Source organism: Bemisia tabaci, chromosome 1 (genome assembly GCF_918797505.1).
Source record: "Bemisia tabaci chromosome 1, PGI_BMITA_v3".
NCBI lineage: Eukaryota > Metazoa > Arthropoda > Insecta > Hemiptera > Aleyrodidae > Bemisia > Bemisia tabaci.
In genome coordinates this window covers 38,875,788-38,900,197 of record NC_092793.1, presented here as the reverse complement: position 1 = coordinate 38,900,197, position 24,410 = coordinate 38,875,788, and the positions used below count along the sequence as shown (strand labels likewise).

The 24,410-nt window shown below is 39.2% G+C and overlaps 1 protein-coding gene and 1 long non-coding RNA gene across 4 annotated transcripts in view; one reads left to right on the top strand and one right to left on the bottom strand.

The window, feature by feature from the left end:
• Window positions 1-6,316: 6,316 nt before the first annotated feature.
• Window positions 6,317-7,517, bottom strand: LOC140226085 (uncharacterized). The gene is made up of 2 exons (XR_011900890.1): window positions 7,337-7,517; window positions 6,317-6,890 (listed from the first exon to the last, which is right to left on the bottom strand). It is a non-coding gene; the product is annotated as an uncharacterized lncRNA (long non-coding RNA).
• A 15,377-nt stretch (window positions 7,518-22,894) lies between these two features.
• rictor (rapamycin-insensitive companion of Tor) overlaps window positions 22,895-24,410 on the top strand; it is an 83,038-nt gene continuing 81,522 nt past the window's right edge. Inside the window, exon 1 of one of the 3 annotated variants that reach the window (XR_002009247.2) lies at window positions 22,895-23,378. Coding sequence is in view for 2 of the 3 variants with exons in the window: in XM_072300685.1 (XP_072156786.1) it covers window positions 23,321-23,378 (58 nt within the window). In the remaining variant the exon portion in view is untranslated. The remainder of the gene's footprint in view (window positions 23,379-24,410) is intronic. The other 2 variants (XM_072300685.1, XM_019049161.2) reach the window with 2 other exon arrangements.

The window sequence follows — 24,410 nt, the reverse complement described above, 5'->3', positions numbered from 1 at the left end:
GCGATCGCGCAGCGAAGGGCTCGGACTCGGAACGTACCGCTCTACCCGCCCGCCTTGATTCCGCCGCCGAGCAGTGGCTCTCCGCTCAGCTGATCGCAAGCGATTCTCCAGCGCATGGGTTGGCCCGAACGAGTAGCAAAGGTCGACATCGGCAATGGTCGATTCGTGGCGAACGGTCAGAGGTCGATTCGCGAACGGTCATACGTCGATGCCCGAACGCACCGAACCAATCGAACCTAGTTCACCATTTTGCGTTTTATTTTACTTCAAGGCTGATTTTACTTTTCATTTTATCGTTTGTTGCAAATGGAGCATTATAGGCTGCTTGTCTTTGCCGTGGACGACACTAAAGACCTCTAAGTTTAAGTAGTTCTCTTAGCAGAACGAGAGCCATAATGGATCAGGAAATTCCATCATTGGTTGTAAATTAAACTAAATTTATGCTTTGTTTCTGACCCTTAAAGTAGATACCTAAGTAAACAGGTCTCGATTTTTAATTTGACCTCGACTGATTAGCAATAAAAGCCTAACGTCACCATTAATGTCTTCCTTTTCTTCATCAGAGAAAGGCTAAGTCCAATAATAGACTTAATTGAAAATGAACTTTGGAGAAACGTTCTCCTCTTAATTTTGCACCATGATTTGAAGAGAAAGGTCTTCAGGATTTTTCCATTCTGATACTTGGAGGGAATTTAAGTTTTTTTAATATCTTTTCTAATAGGACCAACAGGACCCAGCTGGGGCGCTAAGTGGCTTTTTTTTATTTATTTTTATATTTTAATGTGATTAGACATACCTACACATCAATGGTGAACCTAGAAAAATTTCCATTGTGCAAGGAATATGGATTGATAGCATCTCAGAATCTGTGCATTACATGCAATTTTTCTTCATGTACTGATCCGTTATGCTTCAAAATAGTAAAAAAATTAAGAACATCTGAAATGATGCAACTGCAGATAGGATTGTGGTTAAGTGATGTCACCTTTATTATGCATCCCCTTAAAATGGAAGGATTTATAAAATGAACTTCAAATTTATTCAATGAAAGTGAAAAACTATGAAGTTGCGTGTAAAAATCAATGTCTCATTTCTGTGTTTTCAGAAACAAGTCGCGGTGAAAATACCTAATTTTTTTTTTATTTCATGGAAAATAAACTTGATTTTTCTCGTCGCTTTGAAAGTATCATGTCCTACCGCGATGTGCAAAAAGAATGCTCGATAGGTACCTATGTCATAACTTTTTCCATGTTTGAATTAAAATGTTCCGATTAGGACTAGTGTGAGAAGTTCCAGTTGTACTTCTTTGAGGCTGGGCCTCAGCCGGCTCTTTCACTTTTGCAGTCAAGTATACTTAGTAACTTAGTGTTTCATCCTCTTATCTTTTTGTGTTCGTGTTTTCAGCACCCTGTCTCTCTTTAGTAGGGAGCCGAGGCACCCTTCTATGACTCAGTCTTGTCACGTTACAGTATGAGGGACTGCGCAAAAGCAGATTGAAGCAAAGGAAACTGTGTCAGTAGTAAATTCTAGGTATCCTACATGAATGTATTTATTTCCAAGTAACTCCTGAGGGTAACAAAACGTTGGCTTCCACATCAAGAATAAAGTTGTCAAAGTAGAGGCTTGAAAGCAACTTACAATGAGGTAGATGTAAAGACCTGTGATATTAAAGCGTATTAAAGGTGATAAGGAACTTTACCATCGAAGAAATCTTCAGTCATGGCGACTATGACCATGGAGCAGAGACGTTTCCCTCGCTGTATAAGAAAATCTGCCACTAAAGTTTTTCAAGAACAAGAAAAGCTACAGTTTCATCTGCATTTTTCATCAACTTGGTTCTTAAGAAACCTTCAATGATCAGACGCAATGATATGCTCCTTTGGCGTGGTAGCGAGTGGAGATAATCTATGAACTGCTGAAAGACTACTTTTTCCTCAAAAAGTGGATTTTTCCACCTACCTACGCGAAAGTCGTAGAATGTCCACTCAATTAGGGCTCAGACTGAAAAAGAAATTAATTAATTAATTTAAACTGACTCAAAAACACTTCCGGATTGAACAGCTTCGATTAACTTCCCACCGTTCCGACAATGAACAGCAGTGGCTAGGCAAGAAATTACTACTAAACAGGCACACTGCCAAAAAAATAATTTATCCGACGACATGCGAAAATTTATTCAGTGAAAAATATTAGACGTTCTTGACTACTAAATAGGTAGATGTACTATTACTATTACTTATGTCCTCGAAAGGGGTTAGTTTAATGAGAAACAATAACAAACTCGTCCGAACTCGCCCCGGCGAATGTTCATGACATTCGCGGCAGTTCGCGGAACCATTCGACCCGTTCGCTTCGAGTCGACGTCTGCCCTTTTTTCGAATTCGACTTCTGCCGATGTCGACGATTGAACTCCGCCCGTTGGCCCCTGTTCGGGCTGCGCAGCGCGCTGCGCCATGCGCCACCTCCATCCGCCCTGCCGCTTTCCCACTGCTGTGGCTCTACACGTATTTCTGTCTCTCTCTTTTTCTGTTTTTAATGCAATTTACTTACTGAACACCTTTTATAAATTATATTTGCTAAAATGTTCAACATGACATAGGTGTAATTTTCTTCTTTCGTTTGAAATCTTTGGGCAAGCAGTGCTTGCCTATTGCTTATCCGGACCGCACGCCACTGATACTGAGGCAGAAGGAGGGAGATTTTTTGGTGAGTGCTCTGTTATCCAAGATTTGCAATTTGAGATAAGAATACGGTTTTTATTGAGGCGTGTAACAACTTTTGGTCGTTGAATCACTTGTCATAATTGAGCCTTGACGTTAGAGATGCATCAACTGTGGAAAGTGGCTCTGCCTGTGCAAAAATATCTTGTGACAGCAGTGAATGTTAGTAAATGCGCTTTACAGATAGACTGAAAGCTGCATATTCCAATCCACCCGAATAATTAAATTCAAAAGCATTTTTGAATTGAGTTCATATCGAATCTCAATGGGAGAATAATATACAGTGTAAGCGAAAGAATATCAATGGTAAGGTTGGGTTTCTGTCTCAGGTTAGTGAAATGCAATGGCAGGTTCTGAAATCTTGTTGGTCAGTTGGTCTTTACATGAGTCACCTTTGAAAATCAAGTTGAAGAAAAAATACACATAGGTAGGCAAACAGTAGTAGGTAGCTTGCCTATTTTCTTCCTGTCTTGCTCATGGACTCGGAGAGCAGTCGGAAAGAGGGGTGAGAAACAGGATTTCAGCGCGTGTCTTTGGGAATGTGGAAACTTAAAATTTGTGAAGCGTCATCAGTTTGTTGAGATTGTCACCGTCCATTGCCTTAAGAGGATTTAGACGCTTCTGCTTCAGCGATACATTGTTGACCTGTCAATGTCCGCTTATTTTGATCATATTTTGAAGGAGCGATTCCCATGAGTATTCCCGATTAGTTATTTGTTTCACTACAATAATGGAAGACATAGGTACAATCTTTACACCAGGGAGTAGAGGTGCAGTGCTTTACTGGATTTAGCACTCCTACACTTTCAATGCCTATATCTACTTATTGTAAGATCATTAGAAGCTCAATAAACAACATGATGAATTTCTGCGCCTGCCACAATTATTTTTAACATCACTAAAATTTATTACATATGATGGCAACTTTTCTGAACTCAGAATATAAGCTCGAGCATGATTTAAAGGGTTGTTGAGATTACTTAGGTACTCATTCAATTTTTAAATATGAACGTAAAATGATTAAAAATCCACTGTCATTTTTCCAACTGTTGCTCAGAGAGTCAGTAAAGGCTTTTCTAGTGAAGATGAAGCCTCCGCTTATATATTGCGGAAAAATTGTGGAACATACACGGGATAAAAGAGTAATAATAATTTTATTGAATCAATTCATAGTGAAAAAATGAAGTATAGTTTGTGAAAATGGCGCCAAAGCATGAAATTCAAGTTCAATCGAAAATATGCGCATAAACAGCGCCAGAATCGGAAAGTTTGATTTCCCGCGAAAGTCGGGTTACAGCGCCCGCATAAATCCGACGGCGAAAACTTGCATTACAAACTCGGGTTTCGTGAAACCTCGGTTTCGAGCCTCGCATAAACGTAGCTATTGTTCACATTCGAGGTACCGCCATCTTGGTGCACTCGTTTCTAGAGTCCCATTATACCCAGAGTTAAGACAACTCACTTTTGGTTGGGCCAGGGTTGGGCTGGAAGTGGCCTGAAAAAAAATCCATCTGATTGGTTCTCGCTCATGGAGGCCGAAACGAGTGCACCGGTGCACTCTTGGCCAAGATGGCGGTACCTTGAATGTGAACAAGAATAATGAAAATATTACCTAATTGTGGTTTATCAAGAGTAAATTGTTGTTGCCATCGGTCCAAAATGAAAATAGATTAAGAAATTATTCACAAACCAATCTCATTTTCCTTTTAATTCATTAATTCGTTGATGTTGTTTTTGTGTGACAGACATCGCAGGATTCCTGATCCTTAGGCCTCAGTCTCCACGGGACGTTTTCATGGGATTTGTCCCAAGTTCGAATCGCAGGAATGAAACTTCTGGGATTTTTCCCAGTTACCATCTCCACGGGACGGGGCTCATACAGTCCTGCGACTAGTTTTCGCGGGAAGATAAATTGGTTAAAGTCGAGTATTTAACCGGGATTAAAATAATAATTGTACTCAATTGACAATTAGACACATTATTTTAACCAAACAAACATTAACAATGTAGTAATGAATAAAATATCGCACAATTCGTTTTCACTTCTTCTCCTTCTCTCAGTGGGTCCTAGGGGTACAAGTACCATACTTGGTACTGGGAAAAATATTGATTAACTCAATATTTTACCCAACTTCGTAAGTGGGATTTTTCCCTGGGACAAATCTCGTGAAACGGCTCGTGGAGACAAGGCCTTATCTATGGAACGCCGTTAGTGTCAAAACCCTTTTCTTGCGCGCGCGGAATTTTATCTGGCGCGCGGAATATTTTTCCGGCGCGCGGAAAGAAAACACCCGTTTTCGATGAAAATCTCTGAATTTCCGGATTCCGCGCCGGTTTTCGATATATTTGCGCCGTTTGTGTCAAAACTATTTTTGTCGGCTCGCCGCTTCAAATCTGTTCCGCGCGCGGAATTTTCGATATATCGATTCCTGCTCGCCGTTTGTGTCAAAACTATTTTTTCCGGCGCGGCGCTCCAAATCTGTTCCGCGCGCAGAATTTTCGATACATCGATTCCTGCTCGCCGATTGTGTCAAAACTGTTTTTTCCGGCACTGCACCAGAAAATAATCCCGCGCGCCACTTTTTCGATGTATCGAAAATTCTGCGCGCGGAACAGATTTGGAGCGCCGCGCCGGAAAAAATAGTTTTGACACAAACGGCGAGCAGGAATCGATATATCGAAAATTCCGCGCGCGGAACAGATTTGAAGCGGCGCGCCGACATAAATATTTTTGACACAAACGGCGCAAATATATCGAAAACCGGCGCGGAATCCGGAAATTCAGAGATTTTCATCGAAAACGGGTTTTTACTTTCCGCGCGCCGGAAAAATATTCCGCGCGCCAGAAAAAATTCCGCGCGCGCAAGAAAAGGGTTTTGACACTAACGGCGTTCTCCATACTTATCCCTCAATATCGTTCGTTTGGGTGCACTCGTTTCGGCCTCCATGGCCAGCCAAGGCCGGCTGCCAGTCAGCTGATAATCGAGTTGTCTTAACTCTGGGTATAAAGGGACTCTCGTTTCGGCCTCTGTCCATGAGCGAGAACCAATCAGAATTGGATTTTTTTTAGGCCACTTTCAGCCCAAGGTAGATTTACACAGGTATGGAAAAGTTGAAAATTTCCCATGAGCCTCAGTACGTGTCACATGACTACGTGACGTAGGTTAAGGGGCCCATTTTTTAATTAAATTACAATCAAATTAACATTCAAACGTTTGTGCGTTTAAACGTTAAAATTCATATGGCATTATCAAAATTGTGCAAAAAATCCCACAAAATTTTGACTAACGATAAACCGAACTCTAAACCGAACATAATAAATCAAAATAATCAAAACAATCAAAATGGCTGACGTTAAGGGGCCGCTGGAGAGCCAATCAGAGGCCAGTTGTTAAGTTCTGTCCATACCTGTGTAAATCTACCTTGCTTTCAGCCCATGAAGGCCTAGATACACACGGCGATTAGGCCTCTATAGACGATCAAATTCCCGAACCAATTCCGATCAAAGTAGCATCAAAGTGTCGGGAGTCATCAGTCTGAAATTCATAAATTTGCTTAAAGGCCTCTATAGACGATCAAATTCCCGAACCAATTCCGATCAAAGTAGCATCAAAGTGTCGGGAGTCATCAGTCTGAAATTCATAAATTTGCTTAATTTTAAAATGAAAACTTGACAGAAACGTTTCCTGTGGCAGGAAATGATGAATGATGGCACTCCTGTCTGATCTCACTTTGATCAAAAAGTGCGGCCCGTCAAAATTTGATGGTAGATGGTGACCACCAGTCATCAGCATGTCTACTTTGATCGGAATTGGTTCGGAATTTGATCGTCTATAAAGGCCTTAATTTTAAAATGAAAACTTGACAGAAACGTTTCCTGTGGCAGGAAATGATGAATGATGGCACTCCTGTCTGATCTCACTTTGATCAAAAAAGTGCGGCCCGTCAAAATTTGATGGTAGATGGTGACCACCAGTCATCAGCATGTCTACTTTGATCGGAATTGGTTCGGAATTTGATCGTCTATAAAGGCCTATTAATCGCCGCGATTGGGTTGGTTCGGGTCGCATCGCTCAACGCAATACAATCAACAGAGGCCATCAGTGCGATCACGTATACACCTAGCGATTAATCGCCGCGATCAGCGCTAATTGTTAATGTTATTATAACCTTAAGGTGATTCGTCAAGCTCAAGTGACGTGGTCGAACTGGCATGCGATACATCGCATCTTTTAGGTAAAAAATCTCGGCAGATTTTGAATTTTCAGCAAAAAAAAGGACGATAGCCCCTGCGCATGAGCCTGAAGAACCATTCTAAACCCAAAAATCGGCAAAATTCAGAGAAATGAAAACAGGATAGTGTTTGGAAAAAAACCTCGCATTCGATACCGAAATCGATAGCTGAATCGAATGCGAGGTTTTTTTCCAAACACTATCCTGCTTTCATTTCTCTGAATTTTGCCGATTTTAAGGTTTAGAATGATTCTTTAGGCTCATGCGCAGGGGCTATCGTCCTTTTGTTTACTGAAAATTCAAAATCTGCCGAGATTTTTGACCTAAAAGATGCGATATATCGCATGCCAGTTCGACCACTTCTTTTGAGCTTGACGAATCACCTTAAAATGATCAGTATCTTATCTAGTTGATCATATTGATAACAGGATAGTCGTAAGTAGGTACTGTGCCCAAAAGACTAGTGCCTTTTTTTAATTGAATGAAGATGAAGATTTTCTACTGAATAATGTTTCCTATTTCTGAAGTTCTGGTGCCTCTCTTGAATGATAAGTGGCTAATGAACGGACACACTTCTGCTGCAATTTTAACAATTTTCGCATCAAATGTAAAAATAAACATACTATAAAACTAATCGACGGGCACCTCGAAGACAGAAGAACGTAAACAAAAACACATGTAGACCACATGTACTGGTGGATTTCGCATCCATCAAGAATAAACAGGACTCAACAAATGCATCTACTCACCCAAAAAGTAAGCGTCCAGCCCACATAAGGCCTCTATAGACGATCAAATTCCCGAACCAATTCCGATCAAAGTAGCATCAAAGTGTCGGGAGTCATCAGTCTGAAATTCATAAATTTGCTTAATTTTAAAATGAAAACTTGACAGAAACGTTTCCTGTGGCAGGAAATGATGAATGATGGCACTCCTGTCTGATCTCACTTTGATCAAAAAAGTGCGGCCCGTCAAAATTTGATGGTAGATGGTGACCACCAGTCATCCTTTGATCGGAATTGGTTCGGAATTTGATCGTCTATCGAGGCCTTTACAAACTAGAGGCTTCAAAGAGACTCATCGATTGCCCCGACTTAAACCGCTGGCCAATGAGAGGGCCAGGAAAGGCATCGATGAGTCTCTTTGAAGCCTCTAGTTTGTATGTGGGCTGGACGCTGTAGGATTGAATCCTACTTTGGATTCAATCGCGGCAATTGGAGAAATTCCGAGAATTTCACTCGCCCGTCGCGGCGATTGACCGAATACACCTGCGTTTAAACGCCGTGTGTATCTAGGCCTTGAGTTGTCTAGTTAGTCCATTGACGTATAATACAATCGATGTATTATACGTCATTAGCTACGTTTATGCGAGGCTCGAAACCGGGGTTTCATGAAACCCGAGTTTGTAATGCAAGTTTCCTCCGTCGGGTTTATGCGTGCGCTGTAACCCGACTTTCGCGGGAAATCAAACTTTCCGATTTTGGCGCTGTTTATGCGCATATTTTCGATTGAACTTGAATTTCATGTTGGCGCCATTTTCACAAGCTAAGCTATACTTCATTTTTCCACTATGAATTGATTCAATAAATTATTAGGTATTACTCTTTTAACCTGTGTATGTTCAATTTTTCCACAATATATAAGCGGAGGCTTCATCTTCACTAGAAAAGCCTTTACTGACTTTCTGAGCAACAGTTGGAAAAATGACAGTAGATGTTTCATCATTTCACGTTCATCTTTAAAATTGAATGAATACCTAATCTCAACAACCCTCCAAATCATGCTCGAGCTTATATTCTGAGTTCAGAAAAGTTGCCATAGGTAATTTTTAGTGATGTTAAAAATAATTATGGCAGGCGCAGAAATTCATCATGTTGTTGATTGAGCTTCTAATGATCTTACAATAGGTACTTAGATATAGGCATTGAAAGTGTAGGAGTGCTAATCCAGTAAAGCACCGCACCTTCACTCCATGCTGTTGTAAAGATTGTGTGTCTGCCATTATTGTAGTGAAACAAATAAAGAATCGGGATATACTTATGGGAATTCCTCCTTCACGATATGATCAAAATAAGCAGATATTGATAGGTCAACAATGTATCGCTGAAGCAGAAGCGTCTAAATCCTCTTGAGGCAATGGACGGTGACAATCTCAACAAACTGGTGACGCTTCACAAATTCTGAATTTCCACATTCCCAGAGACACGCGCTGAAATCCTGTTTCTCGCACCCCTCTTTCCGACTGCTCTCCGAGTCCATGAGCAAGACAGGAAGAAAATAGGCAAGCTACCTACCACTGTTTGCCTACCTATGTGTGTTTTCTTAAACTTGATTTTCAAAGGTGACTCATGTACTTAAAGAGCAACTGACAAACAAGATTTCAGAACCTGCCATTGCATTTCACTAATCTAAGACACAAACCCAACCTTACCATTGATATTCTTTCGCTTAGACTGTATATTATTCTCCTACTGAGATTCGATATGAACTCAATTCAAAAATCCTTCTGAATTTAATAATTCAGTTAGATTGGAATCTGGAGCTCTCAGTCTATCTGTAAAGCGCATTTACTAACATTCACTGCTGTCACAAGATATTTTTGCACAGGCAGAGCCACTTTCCACAGTTGATGCATCTCTAACGCCAAAACTCAATTATGACAAGTGGTTCAACGACCAAAAATTGTTACACGCCTCAATAAAAACCTTATTCTTATCTCAAATTGAAAATCTTACATCACAGAGCACTCACCGAAGAATCTCCTTCCTTCTGCATCAGTATACTTTGGAGTATACTTTCAGTATACTTTCGAGTGACGATACTTTGGAGCAATAACTTTGAACTAGTTTCAATAAATGATGGCTTCAGAATTTGAGTCATCATTTACAAGAGATTGGATCAAAGAAATAAGTCAGCAGGTCACGGTTGTGGCTGGAGTCACACTTCCAGTAGGACAACCAGGAAATAGATACACGGATAACACACAAATTCAAGAGCTATGCAGCTCTGACTGGATCAAAGAGGGTTATTCAAAATCGGCGATTTTACCCTACGCTTGGATTTTGCCCGGAGTTGGATATGTTGTTCCCTATCACAAGACACGCCTTTTTCCGGCATTGGCAAGTTCACCCGAAATTTTTCCCGCGCGCTACAGCGTTGCCAAGTTGAAAACAGGCAAATTCCGTAAGTGGCATCAAAATTGAGCTATGAAGTTGCGGTTTTTAACGAAAATTCTCTAAAAATTACGCACTTTTAGGAAATGACCATGTTTTTAATGTCGCATTAATTTTAACATGCATTATTGCCAAATTTCCGATTTTTAAATTCGACAAATGTTACATATCCGCAAATACCCAAAAAAGCTATCTTCAAATTTGAATAAAAAGTTGTCTAATCGATGGTTCGTTCGATTCCGCATCCATCGATATATATAGCTCGCTGGGAAACTTTTGGTTCGCGAGATATCATCATTTTTGTGAACAGCTTTATGGAGCGACGACGCTTTTTGAGTCCGGGCGGGTAGAAATTTTAGCCTCCAAAAACACCGGGTAGCATTAATTCCATGGTTTCCTATGTAATTTTTGGCGCTGAATCCGAATTTGACCATTTCATAAAAAAATTGTCACCAAGATGTTGCCAAATTTGGCAAAAATTGCTTAAAATCGGCCTTTTTGGCGGATTATAGCCTGTGACTTGCCAGGAGTTGATCAGACGACAAAATTGGTTATTTCCACAGTTAAAACTCGTTAAACTATCTACAAGCTGAGTCAAATTCTTTCTGCTCACGGTAAAATTAAACGCGCGACAAGCAGCAAACTGAAAAAAGACACCAAAATTGGCGCTTTTTGCGGTTTTTGTCGTAAGTTTCTTGTTTTCCGATTAAGAGAATGTTTCTTGGGAAAATCTGAATTACGCCGAGTGTAACGACAAACTATTGTATTGTTACATAATATATAGATAAAGAGCCGCTTTAACAGCGGTCTCTCGGGCCCCGCGACGCCTAACCGCCATAGTCCCTTGTCCACCCACAGGTCCTCAGTAATTTGGAGCGCCCTTGTTCCTTTTTAAGCCCCTTATTGTCCTTTCCTGGGCGTCTTCTTCAGTTTGGTGTCGTTACTTTTTTCTATTAAACTCCATTATCTCAGAATTATAAAATAAAATTGTATACTAAATATAGGGTAATGAATAATAACAGTCAAATATCGCCAAAATTTAACGATTTGTACGTAATTTTGGCAAAATTGCAATGCGTCTTGTCCTGTTTTAGTGAAGTCAGTCTCAGGAGTACATTTTATTCATTAATTTTTAGCAGAAAATTTTCCATTATTGTTTCAAAATGTGGTTTATTGACACGATTCGATAAAACTCACTATTTTATGAATTTTTCCTCTCTGAACTAAATACCCTAGTTATTAGTATACATCTAAGTTGAAAATTAAATTATTCTACAGAAGTGTATTATTTTGCAAGAGAGATACATTTATAAAATTTAAAAATAAGAGGTGAACAAAGAATATAGGACAATAATATCGAAAAAACCAGCGAAAATTAAAGTATTTTGTTTAAGCTTGGCAACATTGGAATATGTCCGATCTTATTTTATTGTTCAATTTTATTAAATTCTGCTCATGTTGTTCATTAGTATAATCAAGAAACATTCTCTTAATCGGAAAACAAGAAACTTACGACAAAAACCGCAAAAAGCGCCAATTTTGGTGTCTTTTTTCAGTTTGCTGCTTGTCGCGCGTTTAATTTTACCGTGAGCAGAAAGAATTTGACTCAGCTTGTAGATAGTTTAACGAGTTTTAACTGTGGAAATAACCAATTTTGTCGTCTGATCAACTCCTGGCAAGTCACAGGCTATAATCCGCCAAAAAGGCCGATTTTAAGCAATTTTTGCCAAATTTGGCAACATCTTGGTGACAATTTTTTTATGAAATGGTCAAATTCGGATTCAGCGCCAAAAATTACATAGGAAACCATGGAATTAATGCTACCCGGTGTTTTTGGAGGCTAAAATTTCTATCCGCCCGGACTCAAAAAGCGTCGTCGCTCCATAAAGCTGTTCACAAAAATGATGATATCTCGCAAACCAAAAGTTTCCCAGCGAGCTATAATATATCGATGGATGCGGAATCGAACGAACCATCGATTAGACAACTTTTTATTCAAATTTGAAGATAGCTTTTTTGGGTATTTGCGGATATGTAACATTTGTCGAATTTAAAAATCGGAAATTTGGCAATAATGCATGTTAAAATTAATGCGACATTAAAAACATGGTCATTTCCTAAAAGTGCGTAATTTTTAGAGAATTTTCGTTAAAACCGCAACTTCATAGCTCAATTTTGATGCCACTTACGGAATTTGCCTGTTTTCAACTTGGCAACGCTGTAGCGCGCGGGAAAAATTTCGGGTGAACTTGCCAATGCCGGAAAAAGGCGTGTCTTGTGATAGGGAACAACATATCCAACTCCGGGCAAAATCCAAGCGTAGGGTAAAATCGCCGATTTTGAATAACCCTCTTTTAGATTTAATCGGTAGATTGAAATGAAAAAATTCGGTGCACTACTTAAAGGGAAGCATGGTGCCTTATCTTGAAATCTTAGGCAAATCGTTTGGATACAGTAAAAAAGTTCTCCGCAGATGATGAACTGGTAGGTAAGGCTATTACTCAATTGTAGCCTGTAAAGCTCTTTGCTTGCTTTGCTTCTGTAGTCATAAAATGTTGATTAGAGTTGCAAGAATTATCTGGAAAAGCAGTAATAAGCCTGGATTCCATCTGACACTAAACACCTTCACTAGAAAATAACGTCCTACGTTTAGCTAAATAAGGATAAGTAAGCCACATATAACTGAAGGAATCACGTAAAAGTGCTTAAGAAACAATTATAGTAAAATTATGGTTGTAAAAAATGTTGAATAATGGCAAAATTAAAGCTAAATCGTGGGATAAGCACCAGTTGTTTACGAACGTTATGATAATAAATCCGCCATATTGCCGATCGCGCACCTGAAAATCGCATTTGAAGTCGAATTTCAACAAATTTCAACCTCCGGTTCGTTTATGCGGAGTGCGAGAACCTAGTCTTTAGTGTAAAATAAGAGCTATGTTTATGCGAGCCTCTTAACCTAACTTCAATCGAAACCTGAGTTTGAAACCAAGGTTCAAATCACGGCATAAACGATACGGAACTAACGAAATGTAGGTTTCCGAAATTTGTGTTTGAAACCTTATTTTACACTAAAGACTAGGTTTTCGCACTCCGCATAAACGAACCGGAGGTTGAAATTAGTTGAAATTCGACTTCAAATGCGATTTTCAGGTGCGCGATCGGCAATATGGCGGATTTATTATCATAACGTTCGTAAACAACTGGTGACGCTGGTGCTTATCCCACGATTTAGCTTTAATTTTGCCATTATTCAACATTTTTTACAATCATAATTTTACTACAATTGTTGCTTAAGCACTTTTACGTGATTCCTTCAGTTATATGTGGCTTACTTATCCTTATTTAGCTAAACGTAGGACGTTATTTTCTAGTGAAGGTGTTTAGTGTCAGATGGAATCCAGGCTTATTACTGCTTTTTCAGATAATTCTTGCAACTCTAATCAACATTTTATGACTACAGAAGCAAAGCAAGCAAAGAGCTTTACAGGCTACAATTGAGTAATAGCCTTACCTACCAGTTCATCATCTGCAGAGAACTTTTTTACTGCATCCGCACGATTTGCCTAGGATTTCAATTGATAAGGCACCCTGCTTCCCTTTAAGTAGTGCACCGAATTTTTTCATTTCAATCTACCGATTAAATCTAAAATCTGATCTAATCAGAGCTGCATAGCTCTTGAATTTGTGTGTTATCCGTGTACGTATTTCCTGATTGTCCTACTGGAAGTGTGACTCCAGCCACAACCGTGACCTGCTGACTTATTTCTTTGATCCAATCTCTAGTAAATGATGACTCAAATTCTGAAGCCATCATTTATTGAAACTAGTTCAAAGTTATTGCTCCAAAGTATCGTCACTCTTCTCATACTGATGCAGAAGGAAGGAGATTCTTCGGTGAGTGCTCTGTGATCCAAGATTTTCAATTTGAGATAAGAATAAGGTTTTTATTGAGGCGTGTAACAATTTTTGGTCGTTGAACCACTTGTCATAATTGAGCTTTGGCGTTAGAGATGCATCAACTGTGGAAAGTGGCTCTGCCTGTGCAAAAATATCTTGTGACAGCAGTGAATGTTAGTAAATGCGCTTTACAGATAGACTGAGAGCTCCAGATTCCAATCTACCTGAATAATTAAATTCAGAAGGATTTTTGAATTGAGTTCATATCGAATCTCAGTGGGAGAATAATATACAGTCTAAGCGAAAGAATATCAATGGTAAGGTTGGGTTTGTGTCTTAGATTAGTGAAATGCAATGGCAGGTTCTGAAATCTTGTTTGTCAGTTGCTCTTTACATGAGTCACCTTTGAAAATCAAGTTTAAGAAAAACACACATAGGTAGGCAAACAGTGGTAGGTAGCTTGCCTATTTTCTTCCTGTCTTGCTCATGGACTCGGAGAGCAGTCGGAAAGAGGGGTGAGAAACAGGATTTCAGCGCGTGTCTCTGGGAATGTGGAAATTCAAAATTTGTGAAGCGTCACCAGTTTGTTGAGATTGTCACCGCCCGTTGCCTCATGAGGATTTAGACGCTTCTGCTTCAGCGATACATTGTTGACCTATCAATATCTGCTTATTTTGATCATATCTTGAAGGAGGAATTCCCATAAGTATATCCCGATTCTTTATTTGTTTCACTACAATAATGGCAGACACACAATCTTTACGACAGCATGGAGTGAAAGTGCGGTGCTTTACTGGATTAGCACTCCTACACTTTCAATGCCTATATCTAAGTACCTATTGTAAGATCATTAGAAGCTCAATCAACAACATGATGAATTTCTGCGCCTGCCATAATTATTTTTAACATGACTAAAAATTACCTATGGTAACTTTTCTGAACTCAGAATATAAGCTCGAGCATGATTTGGAGGGTTGTTGAGATTAGGTATTCATTCAATTTTAAAGATGAACGTGAAATGATTAAACATCTACTGTCATTTTTCCAACTGTTGCTCAGAAAGTCAGTAAAGGCTTTTCTAGTGAAGATGAAGCCTCCGCTTATATATTGTGGAAAAATTGAACATACACAGGTTAAAAGAGTAATACCTAATAATTTATTGAATCAATTCATAGTGGAAAAATGAAGTATAGCTTAGCTTGTGAAAATGGCGCCAACATGAAATTCAAGTTCAATCGAAAATATGCGCATAAACAGCGCCAAAATCGGAAAGTTTGATTTCCCGCGAAAGTCGGGTTACAGCGCCCGCATAAACCCGACGGAGGAAACTTGCATTACAAACTCGGGTTTCATGAAACCCCGGTTTCGAGCCTCGCATAAACGTAGCTATTGTTTCAAACACAAATTTCGGAAACCTACATTTCGTTAGTTTCGTATCGTTTATGCCGTGATTTGAACCTTGGTTTCAAACTCAGGTTTCGATTGAAGTCAGGTTAAGAGGCTCGCATAAACATAGCTATTGAGTTAGTCGGATGCAAGATCCATCCATATAGGTCAGTCATTCCCGAAACCCAAATGAGAATCTTCTGCGCATGACGTCAGCATTACTGCCGCGAAAACCAGAAATGTCGGAAACAATGCTTTTCTTATGGGAGAGAACAAATCTTTCTTAATGAATCATTTAAATTTCTTACTTTTAAATTCTTTGAAGCTTTCTGAGTGTCGAAAGGAACGTTTAGAAATTACCCATGTAGCAAAATTTGAAAGATGATTGCCAATATATTGATCATTTATTTCCAATTTTATTCCAATTTGATTTCCATCGATTGGTCATTTATTGGTCATTTATTGCCAATAATCGACCAATCCGGGAATCATCGGTCGACCAATTATTTGTCCATTTTATTGCCAATCGAATTGCAATGAAATTGGAATATTTTGGTGATAAAACAGCAATAAACCATCAACATCTCAACTTTTTTTTTTTGACCTCAGGATCAGGTTGAAAACAATTTTTCCCTGAAAAACCTGCACAGAATACTGAGAATTGAGGTTTATTACTTAGAGTTGAAAAATGGAAGTAAAATAACTCTCTGAAAAGATAATGTCATGCAGTTACATAATAGCACAAATGTTTAAAATAATCGTTTTCCCTGATCCTTTCTACTCTCCCCTAAGAAGTAGTATTTAAAGATTTTGATTAGCGTATTTTTATTTTTAAACATTTCATTTCAGGAGCTTATCTTGAGGTTATTTCTGCGCCCCATTAAGGGGAGAGGATACCTTCCGCACAGGAAATTTGACAGAGAAAACGCATTCTTTGTTCGCTGTTCAAAAATAGAAATGAAAATTTAAAATTGGATGCTGCTTGTCCTTTGTCAATGTAATGATGGACACTTCAGTTTTTACAGATAGAAATAGGTTATAGAAAAAATAATTAAAGGTACCACCATACACTTTGATGAATTTTTCAATGGTTCTCACAATTTTTAAAAATACAATTTTGCCATTAGACAAGAGCTCCATTACAGCACTCCATTAAGATAGACATAAACCTGACAAATTTACACAAATAATTACAACAAAAATTCACATGGATCTTAAGTCTGAATGAGTTTGATTCAAACGCTGCCAACATCAGGTAAAATAACATTTAAGATTTCACACCAATTTAAAATAATTCTAATTAGTGTTCAGTTGAAACTTGCTGAAAAAGATATGATAGTGGATATATACTCACTGCTAACTTCCAGTGTTTTCTTCATAATTTGGTGTACTGTTCAACTGCGAATAAAGATTAACAACATTTGATTGCTTGGCAATTTTATCATCAATCAAAAGTCGTTAAAATTCTTATACGAACAGCTGTCTGACCTGTAGAACTTTTGTATACTCACTCCCTGCATCCTCATAATATTTTCACGCGAAGTGGTGAATACGAAAGTGCTTACACATCTCATTTCAATGTGGTTGAGTTGTGTAGCTTCAGGATGGATTTTAACAGTGTGCAAAATGATATGTTTCTGGAATCTCTGTGCTTTTCCCAATATACACTTACAGACACATTAGACTATTGCGTTATGACTTTTTTCATTTCGCTTTTTGTTAGCGGGTCAGTCAGCGGCAATGGATGTTTGATTAAGCTTGGTCTTATCAATTCGACAACCACACGAGCGGAGCCAACAAAGAAGACTTTGTTGATCCTTCAACTCACAGTTTTTTTAGTTTACGCGGTGAATTCAACATGAATTGTGAACGATAGAAAACAATCAATCGCCAAGTTTTCATGCTGATTTCACAGTACGACAAAAATCACACGACTTTAAAACTACGGATTGGTTATTTTTTCTATTCATTCAGTGAGTAAGAAGTTGATTGATAAGTTGGCCATTATGTGAACTTCAGTTTGTGAGCGCCGTCGAAGAATTTACGCCTCTGCGCAAAGCGGTGTTCGCTACTATCCACCTTAAAAATATCAGGCTCATGATTGTATCGTAAAAAAAACTACGTATCAGTTATGATCCGCAACATTTATGTGGTTGTGATTTATGTGCGGCTAAAAATTTAATTTTTACAAGGCTTGGAAGTATTAAAATACCTATCTAAGCTTGCGTTTTGGCTTCTGCTAGATTCAAATGGTTTCATGTGGATACGCTTGCAAACCGAAAGAAAGTAAACAATGGCCAACTTATACGACTACACCTCTAAGTGGTTGACTGGTTGTCGGACCAAGAAAATAACCAGTGGAAGTTCTGTTACTTGTTTACAAGGAATGTTAAACAAAGTACCTCGAATAACGTGAACTGAAGTCCATAACTATTGATGGGTTGATTTTAAGTGGTCTTTCATCTGCTTATTTGAGACGAGATGCATATGAAGGCATTTCTAACCTCATTTGTGGCCTTGCAATATTCACAGGCGATTTTGGGAAAAGCATAAAGAAAGAGAAATGAGTTCATTCTAAGTAACTTACAGCTTACGGCTTAAAACAGAATAAAACGGCCACTGCGCTGAGCAGTTACTAGTGGACAACGTTAACATGAGGCACATTAGGATGTTATTGACGACGACCACAATAAGCGAGCGATAAATCACCAACTGGGATAGTGTGCATGCACGTGCACAGTAAGATACTTGGTGTTTTTCATTTCTGAATCTTAGATACACTCAACCGAAAAATTGCCGTAACTAACACACAAATGACCAATTCACATCATCTATTACGTTGGTTTTGTATTTTGTAACCGACTAACCGACTCAAAAACACAACATCGACATCGACAACCGAGGGAGTCGAGTGTTCAGCAGAGATTCACTCCTGAATTCCGAAGGCAGGACTTACAAAAAATCCTGCCGAATTTCCATCGCAAACTGTCTGGTGCGCAGTCGGGAGCATCGATGTTCCCTTTCTGCAGACTCTAGGCACTCCGCACCCGGAGAAGGATTTTCTGTCAGTCCTCGCCTCAGGCAGAGATTCAGCCCCTGAGCTCTGAAGGAAGGGCTGACAAAAACTCCTGCGGACCAAGACGGAATCTTTTAAAGTGAAACGTCCCTTTATGTAAAAGAAAAATCTGCACAATTGCTCTTCTTTTATTTATAGGGTACGGAATTCGAAGTAAAACGACCGTAGGCGTAAGGAATACAATAAATACTAATAGGAAATTTCAAAATTACTCTTTGGGGCCGTCCATAAATTACGAAAGGCAATTTTTCCGATTTTTATGACCCCCCCCCCCCCCTCTTCTATCGTTTAAATGCATAATTTAATAAAAAAAATGGTGTTGAAACAAATCGGTATTGTTTTAAACATTACTAATCGCTGGTAGGAGATCATGAAAAATAGCAGTTGTATTGAAAAAATAACAGTTTTTTAATTCAAAAAGTTCAGAAAATATACATTTTAACCGAAAAACATTAAACGTCTAAAAAACGAAATTTGGACTAGTAAGTCTTTAAATTAACGGAATTTGGAAGAAACAAAATTTTTGCGTTTGCTTACGTATAGGCATAGGTAAGGCACCTCTGGACCCCCGCCCGGCTCCCTGTAAGTGCATTAGGTACGTAATTTGCGGACGGCCCCTTTGTAAAGGCATACTTACATTTATTTGTTTATACTGCCCACTAATGTTACATTTATTTCTGTCTTCGGGGTCTGCTTTTTCCTCTAAAAAAAATTATTGGACGGTCTACGTAAGATTAGGGCCTTACACCCTAGGTCCAGAGATTTCTCTGCAAGAGGAGCCCTTTTCAATTACGTGCGCAAAAATGCACGCCTCACTCTTATTTTATGGAAAAAAGTATTTCTTTACGGCCACTCGCGGCATTTATGACATATTGTGTAATTTAATGACGTCAAAATATTACACTACTGGGGCGCGAACCGTGGACCTTCCGGCCCGGAGGCGAGCGCTTTACCACGGAGCCTTGGCGGCAGACAGAAGTTACAGTCAAAATTGCTAATACATAAGTGCAATTGAAGTTCTCTCTTTCTCCACCAGAGCTGAGAGCATACGCGCATCGGTGTCACGCTCCCGCTTACTGATGATCTGCGGCAGGATTTTCTGTAAGTCTAGCCTTCCGGGCCAAGAGTGAATCTCTGCTAAACTCAAACGCCCAACCGAGGTAGGAGGTACGACCGTACAGACAGGCACCTTCGAACGCTATTAAAGATGGCCGTCCATAATGACGTGTTTACTGTCCCGCGCGAAAAGTCAAAATAATTTTTACATAAATAATATAATGAAACAATAATAATGATAATAATAAAAAAATTGATGTACTGCAACTTTCCGAAAAAGTTAAATATTTTGAAGTTTCAGTCTCAAATTACTAATTGTAAGTAACAGGCAATTCATCCATGAGCAGCCAATTAATCGTCAATCTTGAAAAATTGTATTTTTTACATAAAAGTATTAGGTATAAGTTCATAACTTATCGCCGTAAAAAATGACATTAAAATAGCAATATACCTTCAACATTAAAATTAGCACAAATAAAATTGCAATTGAATGACAATTTTATTCCAAAAATATGTCCATTATTTGTCAATATTATCGTTTCCAATAAATGGGTGATAAATCGGCAATTTATCACCCATCAAGATCTCAGTCCTGCTACATGGGTAGCGTCAAGGGTTTCAATTCAGCTGAATTTGCGTTTTTATATTTTTAAATGATTTTTGAAGTCAGCGATGTAACAAGCCATCTAGTGGTATAGATTCGCGTGTAAAAATGGCTGATGCAGAGTAAACTGTAAAAATGAAAGAACACAAATTCGGCAAAATCGAAACCCTGAATGCTAATGTCTAAACGTTCTTTTCGACACACAGAAAGTTTCAAAGGATTTAAAAGTAAGAAATTTAAATGATTCATTAAGAAAAATTTGCTCTCTCCCATAAGAAAAGCATTGTTTCCGACTTTTCTGGTTTTCGCGGCAGTAATGCTGACGTCACGAGCCAATGGAAAGGGGCTTACCCCGAGCGGGGAAATCTGCGCAATGACTGACCTACAAGGCGGATAAAGAATGGTGGTCGCATTTCGATTTTGGCTGCCATCTTGAAGCGTTGTGACGTCAGGAGGGTACGGGTTATGCCGTGCAATCCGAGGTTGAGTCGGCCCCCCCGGCCTCGGCCAGCCCATGTACCCGATGTACCCGATACCGTGTGACGTCCAGAGGGTACGAAATGCGACCACCATTCTTTATCCGCCTTGACTGACCTATACCTATATGGATGGATCTTGGTCGGATGCCCGGATGCCAGACCAAAGCATAGAATAATAAGGCTACGCCTATAGAAAGGACACTCTCGCAGATTTCGTGACGAAGAAGAAGAACAGGGACCTGGAGCTCTTGAGCTGGAGCTGGCGGGTATTGTTTACATTCAGAAATGAAAATGGCGGCAATAGCCAACTGTAACACTCTAACTGTAGCTGATCACATGTGATTTTATCAGTCATCTGGCCAGCATGAGCACGACGAGGCTGTGGAAATCGTTTTCGTTACATTAATTTTGATACTCAAACTCTTTTACTCTGTGGCAGTGACTTTTACACTTACATAACATTAGACTCTTCTTTGGCACCACTGATTACATTTGGCAACCCTGCAATTAGCTGGGCCCTACTATTACATTTGACAACCTTGCAAAGAGCTGGCGGGTTCAGAAAAGTATAGGGCAACGGGACCTAACTAGAGTCCCTTTATACCCAGAGTTAAGACAACTCGATTATCAGCTAACTGGCAGCCGGCCTTGGCTGGCCATGGAGGCCGAAACGAGTGCACCCAAACGAACGATATTGAGGGATAAGGATCAGGAATCCTGCGATGTCTGTCACACAAAAACAACAACATCAACAAATTGATCAATTAAAAAGAAAATGAGATTGGTTTGTGAATAATTTCTTATTCTCTTTTCATTTTGGATCGATGGAAATGACAATTTACTCTTGATAAACCACAATTAGGTGATATTTTCATTATTCTTGTTCACATTCGAGGTACCGCCATCTTGGTGCACTCGTTTCGGCCTCCATGAGCGAGAACCAATCAGAATTGGATTTTTTTTTAGGCCACTTTCAGCCGAACCAAAAGTGAGTTGTCTTCATAGAGTACAATAGAGTCGCAAAGTACTGGAGCGGCGATGAAGCCAATCCATGAACAGGCGTTTCCGAGCCGCGTGTGCTCCGAAAATAGTGAACCATTTGCGAACCCGACGGCATTTTGTAAAGGCCTCGATAGACGATCAAATTCCGAACAAAGTCCGATCAAAGTAGACATGTTGATGACTGGTGGTCACCATCTACCATCAAATTTTGACGGGCCGCACTTTTTTGATCAAAGTAAGATCAGACCGGAGTGCCATCATTCATCATTTCCTGCCACAGGAAACATTTCTGTCAAGTTTTCATTTTAAAATGAAGCAAATTAATGAATTTCAGACTGATGACTCCCGACACTTTGATGCTACTTTGATCGGAATTTGTTCGGGAATTTGATCGTCTATCGAGGCCTTAACACGGCGGCTTATGGAGAAATCAAGAACTGCTTGTGTTTTTTAGGTATTTTATAATTCAATCAGCATTAATTTTTGCAAATTTTGCTATTTAAAGGTAGTCAAAGCCATAATGAATCCATTGATGTATATTACTCCTGGATAATATTCATATTGGGATTTAATTTCTGACTTATACCAAGTGTGAACCAACCGGCATTTCTTATCACGGCGGCTTACGGGAAAAGCAACGACTGTCCGTGTTTTTTCGACATTTTTTAATTTCATCGATATTAATTTGTGCAAATTTTGCTATAATTAGATAGTCAAAGTCATAATGAATCCATTGATGTATATTACTCCTGGATAAAATTCATATAGGAATTTAATTTCTGACTTATACCAAGTGTGAACCAACCGGCATTTTTTTACACGGTGGCTTATGGAGAAATCAACGACTGCTTGTGTTTTTTCGACTTTTTTTAATTCCATCGGTATTAATTTGTGCAAATTTTGCTTGAAATAGATATTCAAAGCCATAATGAATCCATTAATGTATGTTACTCCGAGATAATATTCATATATGGACTCAATTTCAGACTTATTACCGGCCTACTTATTTTAGCTGGTTCAGTGTGTGTCTAGCCGACGAACGGAGCCGAGTCGGGACTGTCGGGAGTGGGGAGCGCTGAGCGCGAGTCTCTGCGTGTGCGTCATCGCTAGTCGCCGCACACTAGTCTCCGGAGAAATGGACAAAACAGTCTCGAAAAGTGACTTCATCGGCGATCCAGTACTTTGCGACTCTATTGTACTCTATGGTTGTCTTAACTCTGGGTATAAAGGGACTCTAGACCTAACCAAACCTGGACACAACAGGCGAGAGTCACAACGGCCGCTTACGCGAGTGTTCCTTCTATAGGCGTTAGCTTTATTATTCTATGGACCAAAGATCAAAAAATGAGATGTGTAAACAGTGTGTAAATCAGTGAAATCAGTTGTTTTTTCTTGTGTTCAAGCACTTCAAGTCTATCCTCTATCGGCTCAAAACTCATTGGTAGCTCCCAGCAGCTAGTGTCTTCTGCAGTGTTTTCCGTTGTGTTCAATTTCTCTTCTGTGATATGCTGATATCTTTCACGTGCGCTTACTAATCGTTCCCAACTTACTGGTCTTGACCATTGTTTTGCCTGGTTTCTTTGAAAGTTTTCGATCGAGCAGCGGTAATGTTAGAACTGTCATCGTCAGTGTACTTATTTACTCTACGCTGAAGTCTCTCATTTCTTTAATAATAATTTAGAACCAAAATCATGGCCTCGACAAACTGGATGATCCGGGGGAGACATTTTAGGACCAGAGCTCTAAGATGTTAGTTTCTGCTTTTCTCATATTAACTTAGTTGGTATTTGTAATCCCTCCTTTGCTGAATTTCTTAACCTCCTAGGGGATATTTTGCATCGGGGATGTGCTTAAACATTCTTTCGGCTAGTCCTACTAACCTAGCCAAAGTGAAATCTATCATTTAACAGTTGGTAATACTCGACGGCCGATTACTTCTCTCCCACAAAGGGGGGAAAAAAACGCATGCTAAAATTCAATTTTTATTCATTCAGAGATTTTCTGTTTTTTATCATCTCTCCTCTATCCAAGCATAGTTTTATATTGGGCTGAAGAATTTAAGTACTGATTGAATATATCATGTAACGGCATGTTTTCCGAAGTTTGTATTTCTTGTGCAAGGTTTGGTGAGCAAATCCAGTCAAATTGATGGAGTCATTTCTGCATTTCTAGAACAGAGTTATCGTATGTTGAGACAAATGTCAATCTTTGATTAGCTCCAAATCAGCAAGACCCTATAGGTCAATACATGCAGCCAGATGGCACCACTAAACGATACAGAAACTGTAGATAGGCGATGGTCCATGAAAAAACGTAATGCACACGAAGCGGTAAGTAGTTCGATTGGTGGATGGGGAGAGAAACTGTCTAATTGCATTTCTCTTTATACCCTCAATTAAATTGGATCTTACGGGAGTTTTTACAGTAGATAATTTTGCGCTAAAATTTCTATCGTAAACTCAATTGAAGAATTGGTAGGTTTCATATCTGGACACAGATTTTCAAACCGTTTGTTTTTAATCTAATGGATGTCCTTATTCAGCAGCAGCCCTATAAGAGGCCATGGAAACTGCTTGTCTTTGTCCCAACCTAATTGTCGCTCCTGTTGTGTTACAAAATTCACCGTTGGCGTAGCATAGTGTCACCCTTAGGAAAAAAGTTCCAGGGGTGGTAGGTGACTTTTGGATAACCCTGTATGTTGGCCCAAAGCAAAAAACCAATTTGTTTACTTTAATCAAGGTTTCAGTATGAATCATAGTAAGTCATGTCATAATTTTATTT